This window comes from Hypanus sabinus, chromosome 12 (assembly GCF_030144855.1).
Source record: "Hypanus sabinus isolate sHypSab1 chromosome 12, sHypSab1.hap1, whole genome shotgun sequence".
NCBI classification, from domain to species: Eukaryota; Metazoa; Chordata; class Chondrichthyes; order Myliobatiformes; family Dasyatidae; genus Hypanus; species Hypanus sabinus.
In genome coordinates this window covers 26,006,208-26,015,269 of record NC_082717.1, presented here as the reverse complement: position 1 = coordinate 26,015,269, position 9,062 = coordinate 26,006,208, and the positions used below count along the sequence as shown (strand labels likewise).

The following is a 9,062-nucleotide window of genomic DNA, read 5'->3' as shown; positions in this document are numbered from 1 at the left end:
TTATCATTTGCTTAATGGCTACTGATCTTGCATCTGCTAGGCTGTTACTGGTCGTGTGGTGTATATGATTCTCTTTGGGAGGAATAATTTTATCTTCATATATCTTATCAGTATGATTATTGCTCTGGATGTCATCAACTCTGAGCTTCTGTAAATTTGCCTTGGAGTTTTGTCAATAGTTAAGCAATGCATCAAAGTTCAAATTTCTGAACTTTTACAGCAATTTCAAAATTTAGTTACCTAAAAAGAGTTTAAAACATGATAAAAATGTAAATTTTAGGGATACTAAGCAGTACTGAACTAACTCCCAAATGTAAAATGAGATATCTGACTGCAACTGGTTCAAGCCTTTGCCCCATTCTACAACTCCCCCTGGCGGCCCTTCCCCAGCCTGTCCTTGGTTCCTCCCCGCCCTCCTTTACAGCATGTTCCGCTTTGTCCGAAATCTCCAGTGCGTCCAAGGCAAACTCCGAGTTATCCAAGGCTGCCAGCTATTTGCAAAGAACTCGCTCCCGGCCGCTGCTGCTGCAGTCAGTAAGAGGATGGTGAGTGCAGTCATGTCCAATCAACCTCGGGACCAAGGCAGGCAGGGACGCCCACGCCGTGCGGCCTTTACTGCGACAGGTTCGCTGGCTGTCATGCCGAAGCGCGTCGCGGTTAAAACTTCGCCCTTTCGGTGCATGCATGCCTCCTGTCGCCGTGCCGGGGGCTCTCGGGTCCATCAGGCCGCGCAGTCCTGGCTTTGCCCGTGTTCCCCGGGACAACGTTCCCGTCGCACAAGGTCACTGGGAGCCTGGCAACGGAGCCGCTCCCTCCGGGTGGCGGCGCTGAACCAAGGCAGGCAGCTGCACTTCGCCACCGGTTCCTTTTTAATGAACATTTCCCCCCAAAGAAGATTCTATTCAGCTTCGATGTTCTGCTGTTTAAGCGTACCCTGCACACGGACCGGGAAAGCCTGCAGGCCTAAGCTCTGTGGGAATAAGAATCGTGAGAGCCGGCTGATCGTGTGCCGATTTCCTTCTGACAATTAAACACATAGATTGCAGTTTTACTTCCGTTTTAGGGATTTATATTTATCATCTGTTATGAGCAGAGAGACAACATCTGCCGGAAGTAAATTCCTTGTATGTGTACAGGTACTTGGCGATTAAAGTCTGATTCTGATGTAGAAAGTGCAGAGGGCAGACATCTCCTCAAGTCGGTTGGAATCTTTCTCGGCGGCAGTGTAATTGGTGGATGTGTGTACAACTATTGGTTGTTATTCAGTGGCTTGTTTGAACTTCTGTCGCAGACCCGCGTATCTAAATGCATGTGGTAATTGAAGATGCTTTTGGCAATTATCGACACTCAAATTATTTAACTATAAAAAAAATTCTGCAACAGAAAATTTATCTTTTTAGAGTTATTTAAGATTGCCTTGGCCAGTAATTACTGTTGGAAGGTAATTCTGTGGATTTAGTGTAGGTGTATCATTTATGAAATGACACTGCCAGGCCTGGCACTTATTGTTTGTAGTACTTTCCCTAGGCTTAACTACTCACTGCCTTGAACGCTACTGTGCATCTGTTGAAATTACTCCCATAGTGTTGTTGGTTAGGGGATCCCCAGTTTGTCCAAGAAATGAAGGGCAACTAGTGACACACTGCAAAGTAGGATATGCAAAACAGCGGTGAAGGGGTTCCCCACAATGCTTATCCTTCGGAATCAATTAAGTATCTACCTATCTACTATCTTTAAACAGTAGAGACCACTTGTTTGTGAGATTGTAAGAGTAAATAATTATTTGAAAGCCAAAGCGTTTTATTCAGAATCCACTGTTCCTTTATCTTCAAAATATTTCTGAACGGTCATATGAAACTTTGAAAGTCAAATATTAGAAAAAAGATTTGTTTTTACACAGGTCCTTTAACATTCAAATCAAATGTAGTGTCTCATTTCTAGTTCTGGATGGATTTCATTGCTTTCCCCACAGTTGCGAGCTTACCTCTGATATCCACTTTAGGAAATAGCTTTTGGTTTTAAACAACTAAATTCAGTTGAATTAATGAAATACAGGGAAGTAACCTTTATATGATAAAAGAAGTCTTGCTGAAGAGATTTGGCCCAAAACATTGACTGTGCTCTTTTCCTGCTGAGTTTCTCCAGCATTTTGTGTGTGTGTTGCTCGGACTTCCAGTATCTGCAGATTTTCTCTTGTTTAAGAAAAAAAAAACTATTTTCTTTTTCTTTTTCAAGATGTATGACTTCCCAACCAATAGAAAACTTGACAAAAGATTGTATGGTTTTTCACTTAACAGCCTTAGAGGTGTTAATTCTCAAGACTTTTATGGTAACTAAGATCAACTTGTGTTCAAGGGTTTGAAATTAATCCAAGTCAAACTTTAAAAACAGTAACTTTTTTTGGAATCTATTATGACATCTGGGACAAATCAGATTATTTCCCTTCAGGAATCTAAAAGTGATATCATTTAGGGCTATTTCTGACCAGTGGTGTAGATCATCTCTTAGCACTTGGTTCTGAAAAAAGGAAAGCAAAACCCGGCTGTTTCTGCAGGGCCACCGATATCCAGTGTCAGAGCTGACTGAAATAGCTCTAAATGCAGAGCAGTTGGCTTTGGCAGTAAGTCTTGTCCCTTCTAGCAGCTTATTCTCGGGCTCTTAACCTTTATTGTGTCCAGTGGACTTGGCAATTATTTAACATAAATCTAATCAAATTAATGCTACAGTTTGCCCCATCTCAGAAGCAGTGATTTCCTTGTATAATACATCAGCACTTTGTTGTCCAAACAACAGTATTAGTGGTTTATCTTTGTACTATTGCTGCAACATGACAAATTTCATGACGTAGAAGTTGGTGATTATCTGGTTGATTTGTGATTTCATGACTCATGTTTGCACAGCCACATAGCAACCTATACGTAGCATGCACATGAAAGCAGTAAATTAAACATAAACTGCAACTTTTCATCTTTTTTACAAGAAAGAACTATTGAAAACAAGTGTAAAGTAATCAAAGTGTTGGGGGAATAGTTTCTGTCTCCCATGCGTGCCCTTCGTCATTTTGTATACCTCAATCAGGTCCACTTTCAATTTCAATAGACAATGGGTGCAGAAGTAGACCATATGGCCCTTCGAGCCTGCACCGCCATTCTGAGATCATGGCTGATCATCTACTATCAATACCCAGTTCCTGCCTTGTCCCCATATCCCTTGATTCCCCTATCCATAAGATACCTATCTAGCTCCCTCTTGAAAGCATCCAGAAAATTGGCCTCCACTGCCTTCTGAGGCAGTGCATTCCACACCCCCACAACTCTCTGGGAGAAGAAATTTTTCCTTAACTCTGTCCTAAATGACCTACCCCTTATTCTTAAACCATGCCCTCTGGTACAGGACTCTCCCAGCATCTGGAGCATATTTCCTGCCTCTATCTTGTCCAATCCCTTAATAATTTTATATGTTGCAATCAGATCCCCTCTCAATCTCCTTAATTCCAGCGTGTACAAGCCCAGTCTCTCTGACCTCTCTGCGTAAGACAGTCCGGACATCCCAGGAATTAACCTTGTGAATCTATGCTGCACTTCCTCTACAACCGGGATGTCCTTCCTTAACCCTGGAGACCAAAACCGTACACAGTACTCCAGCTGTGGTCTCACCAGGGCCCTGTACAAATGCAAAAGGATTTCCTTGCTCTTGTACTCAATTCCCTTTGTAATAAAGGCCAACATTTCATTAGCCTTCTTCACTGTCTGCTGCACTTGCTCATTCACTTTCAGTGACTCATGAACAAGGACTCCTAGATCTCTTTGTATTTCTCCCTTACCTAACTCTACACCGTTCAGATAATAATCTGCCTTCCTGTTCTTACTCCCAAAGTGGATAACCTCACACTTATTCACATTAAACGTCATCTGCCAAGTATCTGCCCACTCACCCAACCTATCCAAGTCACCCTAAATTCTCCCTAACATCCTCATCACAAGACACTGCCACCCAGCTTAGTATCATTAGCAAACTTGCTGATGTTATTCTCAATGCCTTCATCTAAATCGTTGATGTAAATTGTAAACAGCTGTGGTCCCAATTTCAATGTTGAATTCGTGAAGATCCAGTTATTAAGGAAAAAGTTGGTTTCATACTTCACTCCAGATCTTAGAAAATGATATACAAGAAAAAATCGAATATTTTCAAGAGAAGAATGATTGTCCAGGATTACTTTAAAATTGACTGCTGACATTTCTAGCCAGGGTGGAGATGATTGGGTAATTCACCTGTCAGTCAAGCCTGCTTACAAGGTTATCCTCTAATCAGAACACTCTTTCAGGAGAATTCATATTTTTATTTTGCTGAGTGTTTCGATTGTAAGGTTGTTTATTTAAATGGATGGTGTTTTCTGATTAAAATAATTTTGTAGATTGACCATGCTTCATTCTCATTGTAACTCATTGGGTAATGTGCTCACTGGACACTGTTTATAATGATGTACTTAATTCATTGATGGTTCTGCATTGGAAACCTCTCCATTGTGTAATCTTTCTGTTTTGTGTCTCCATTATCTCTTTGAGTGAGGAAACACCCCCAGTGATATTGTAGCTGAATTGTACCTGACTCCGCAGCTTCTGATCAAGTTGTTGATCGTGTGGTCTATGTCGAGCTACATTTCTGTAAAAATGTCTTGGAAAATCTTAGAAGTTTAATGGTGTCAAATAAATACAAGTTTTTTGTAGTAAGGGGCCACAAGCAGACAAACCTTTTTACAATAAATCTATAAAGACATAGATATTTCCAAATTCACACAGAAATTGAATAAGTACTGTACTTTGCAAAAGCCTGAGGCGTGTCGAAGACTTGCACAGTAATGGATTTGTCAACGTGGAGTGGAGAGTGAGATTATAAATCTGGCGGGAGCAAAGGGTGTTAGGAATAGTGAGGGTGGAGCACCACGAGAGAGGTGTGGGACGTGACAGAGAAGGCATGTCGGGCTCAGGGTCGTGCAGGTGCAGTCGCATCCAGCACTGAGACACTCAGCAAAGTCATTTGGTTCCAATGGTCTATTGATCTCTACTGAGTGTCTCTCTTGGTGCTTCCCACACCCTTCCCTTTTTGAAAACATGATTACCCTCTCTCTGCCCCCTTTCCACTCTCAGTCCACAACTGAGACCCATATCAAAATCAGGTTTATCATCAGTCTCTTGTATCATGGTTTTTTTTTCCGCCAGCTGTACAATGCAGAAAGTTACAACGGTACTGTGCAAAAGTCTTCGGCAACCTAGCTATGTATGTATGTTTTGCACTTTGGCCCCAAAAGAATGCTGTTTTGTTCAGCTGTATTCATGTATGGTTGAATGATAAATAAACTTGTATTTGAACTTGCTTGTCTGAATGGCCTCCTATCTTGTCTGAAATTTTGCTCATGACCTCTAAAGTTTTAAACTGCTTTGTGTCTAATGGACTTTGAGATTGAATTTGAAAATTACACAACCACAGTTATGTGATTACTGAAGAAATCAATACATTTGACCTTTTGATTTTTGCAGGCAAGTTCTGACGGATACAGAATAGAGTATGATACCTTTGGTGAACTGAAGGTGCCAAATGATCGATATTATGGAGCCCAAACAGTGAGATCAGTGATGAATTTTAAAATTGGAGGGACTTCTGAGAGAATGCCAGTAAGTAATGGGACAGCTATTTAAATGAACGTTCTTATCCTTTAAAACATCAGGCACTTCACCATAATTTGCCCATTGTTCTACTGCAGGAGTATTGTGTTATTTCCCCATTCGTTTGGTCAAAAGTTTAGCAATGTACCTATATTTTGAAAGCCTCTGGCCAATGAAAAGTCACACAGAATTATAACAAATGTAAAGATAATTACCTTTAATTTTTAATTAATTGATTTTTAATTGATTGGAAGATGGCAAATGTCACACCATTGTTCAAAAAAGGATGTAGGCAAAAGGTAGGTAACTCAGCCAGCTTAACATCTGTAGTTGGGAAAATGCTTGAAGCTATCATTAAACATGAAATAGTGAGGCATCTGGAATGAAATGGATCCATCAGGCAGACGCAGCATGGATTCAGCAAAGGCAGGTCCAGTTTGACAAACTTACTGGAGTTCTCTGAAGATATAACGAGCGCAGTCGATAGAGGGGAACAGATAGATGTTATTTACTTGGATTTCCAGAAGTTGTTCGATAAGGTGCAGCATTAAAGACTTATCCATAGGATAAGTATGCATAGAGTTGGGGGGATGTATTAGCGTGGATAGAGGATTGGTTAACTAATAGCAGAGAATTGGGATATATGGGTGTTTCTCTGGTTGGCAATCAGTGATGAGCGGTGTGCCGCAGGGACTGGTTCTGGGCTCGTAACTGTTCACGATATACATTAGCGATCTGGAAGAGGGGACTGAGTGTAGTGTATCTACGTTTGCTAATGATAACTAAATTGCGTGGAAAAGCAAACTGCAGAAGATACGGGGAGTCTGCAGAGATAGATGGGTTACGTGAGTGGGCAAGGGTTTGGCAGATGGAATACAATGTTGGTAAATGTGAGATCATCCACTTTGAAAGGAAAAATGGAAGAGCAGATTATTATTTAAAAGGCAGAAGATTGCAACATGCTGCTGTTCAGAGGGACTTGAGAGTGTTTGTATATGAATCACAAAAGGGTGGTTTGCAGGTGCAGCAGGCTATCAAGAAGGCAAATGAAATGTTGGTCTTCATTGCTAGAGGGATTGAATTTTAAGAGCAGGGAGGTTATGCTGCAATTGTACAGGGTACTGGTGAGGTTGCACCTGGAGTACTGTATGCAGTTCTGGTCTCCTTATTTGAAGAAGGATATACTGGCTTTGGAGGCAGTGCAGAAGAGGTTCACCAGGCTGACTCCAGAGATGAGGGGGTTAGACTATGAGGAGAGATTGTGTCGCTTAGGACAGTACTCGCTGGAATTCAGAAGAATGAGAGGAGATCTTTTAGAAACAGATAAAATTATGAAAGGGATAGATAAGTTAGAGGCAGGAAAGTTGTTTCCACTATAGATGAGCCTAGAACTAGTGGACATAGCCTCAAGATTCGGCGGAGTAGATTTGGGATGGAGATGAGGAGGAAATGCTTTTCCCAGAGGGTGATGAATCTGTGGCATTCTCTGCCCAATGAAACAGTGGAGGCTAACTCAGTGAACATATTTAAGACAAGGTTGGATAGATTTTTGCGTAGTAGGAGAATTAAGGGTTATGGGGGAAAGGCATTTAAGTGGAGATGAGTCCGTGGCCAGATCAGCCATGATCTTATTGAATAGCAGAGCCAGATTGCCTACTCCTGCTCCTACTTCTTATGTAAAATGCCAGAGTATTGGCAGAAATTGACTTGGAAAAGAATTTTCGCAGATTGAAACTCTCGTCTTCTTGAGTGAATGTTTCCAATTGCATCATGCAATTAAATGCTTTTAAACCTCAATTTTAGAAATTTTGTGACAGCTTTAGAAAGGGTTAGCACCAGTTTGTCTCTCATTTACACGAAAAACAAGAATTATTGGGTAAGTGGGATATTTAAAATGGAGGGTGATACGTTCTTGACTAATAAGGCTATCAATGATTACAGCAGAATGGGATTGAAAGGTCATATAAATCTGCCATGATTGTATCATGGAGATGACTCAATGGGCTGAATGGCCTAATTCTGTACCTGTATCTTATGATCTAATCAGGAGTAGGTCATTAAGCCCTTAAAATCTGCTCTGTCTTCATCAAGATTATGGCTGAGGAGCCTCACCTGGAATTTTCCAAAACTATCCCCGTATCTCCTGCTCACATTAATATCCATTTGTTTGGAATGAATACAATGGCAGAGTCTTCAGGACAAGGGATTTTAAAGATTCACCATCCACCATCCATTTGATATCATTCTTAAAACTGAATCTGTCCCCCTGATCTTGACTCCTCAGCCAAGGGAAATAATTTTTTTCTGCAATCAGCCTAGAATGTTGAAAGTACTGTATTCACACAAAATGCTGGTGGAACACAGCAGGCTAGGCAGAATCTATAGGGAGAAGCGCTGTCGACGTTTCGGGCCGGGACCCTTCAAAAGGACTAACCGAAAGGAAAAATAGTAAGAGATTTGAAAGTAGTGGGGGGAGGGAGAAATGCAAAATGATAGGAGAAGACCGGAGGGAGTGGGATGAAGCTAAGAGCTGGAAAGGTAATTGGCGAAAGTGATACAGAGCTGGAGAAGGGAAAGGATTATGGGACGGGAGGCCTCAGGATAAAGTAAGGAGGTGGGGGGAGCACCAGAGGGAGATGGAGAACAGGTAAACAACTAACTATGACAGGGATAGGGTAAGAAGGGGAGGAGGGGCATTAACGGAAGTTAGAGAAGTCAATATTCATGCCATCAGGTTGGAGGCTACCCAACCGGTATATAAGGTGTTGTTCTTCCAACCTGAGTTTGGATTCATTTTGACAATAGAGGAGGCCATGGATAGACATATCAGAATGGGAATGGGACATGGAATTAAAATGTATGGCCACTGGGAGATCCTGCTTATTCTGGCGGACCGAACGTAGGTGTTCCGCGCTCTTTCCTTTCGGTTAGTCCTGACGAAGGGTCTCGACCCAAAACGTCAACAGCGCTTCTCCCTATAGATGCTGCCTAGCCTGCTGTGTTCTACCAGCATTTTGTGTGTGTTGTTGTTTGAATTTCCAGCATCTGCAGATTTCCTTGTGTTTGCTCTTTAAAAGTACTGTATTGATGAGATTTTCACATATTCTCCTAAACTCTACAGAATGCTGTCTAGTATACTCTGTCCTCTTATCTCAAATCCATCCCAGAAACCAGAAAAGTGAATCTCAATTCCACTCCCTGCAAAGAGAATAAAACTGTTTATGTTCTCACAAAATTACTTACAATTAATACAAGACATATTCACTCTTGCACTGGAAGAACGTTTAATTTTGTTTTTCATTTGTCTTAATTTAAATGGAATTCTGATTATGGGGACTGTGGCATTGAGAGATTTTTAACGGTGGGAATCCAGCAAACAGGATTTTGTGTATAATTCAG

At 41.3% G+C, this 9,062-nt stretch overlaps 1 protein-coding gene across 1 annotated transcript in view; it reads left to right on the top strand.

Moving 5' to 3' along the window:
- Positions 1-377: 377 nt before the first annotated feature.
- The window catches only part of fh (fumarate hydratase), a 33,774-nt gene continuing 25,089 nt past the window's right edge, over positions 378-9,062 (top strand). Inside the window, exons 1-2 of the mRNA XM_059985676.1 lie at positions 378-545; positions 5,538-5,672. Coding sequence (XP_059841659.1) covers positions 426-545; positions 5,538-5,672 — 255 coding nt within the window. The 5' untranslated portion in view covers positions 378-425. The remainder of the gene's footprint in view (positions 546-5,537; positions 5,673-9,062) is intronic.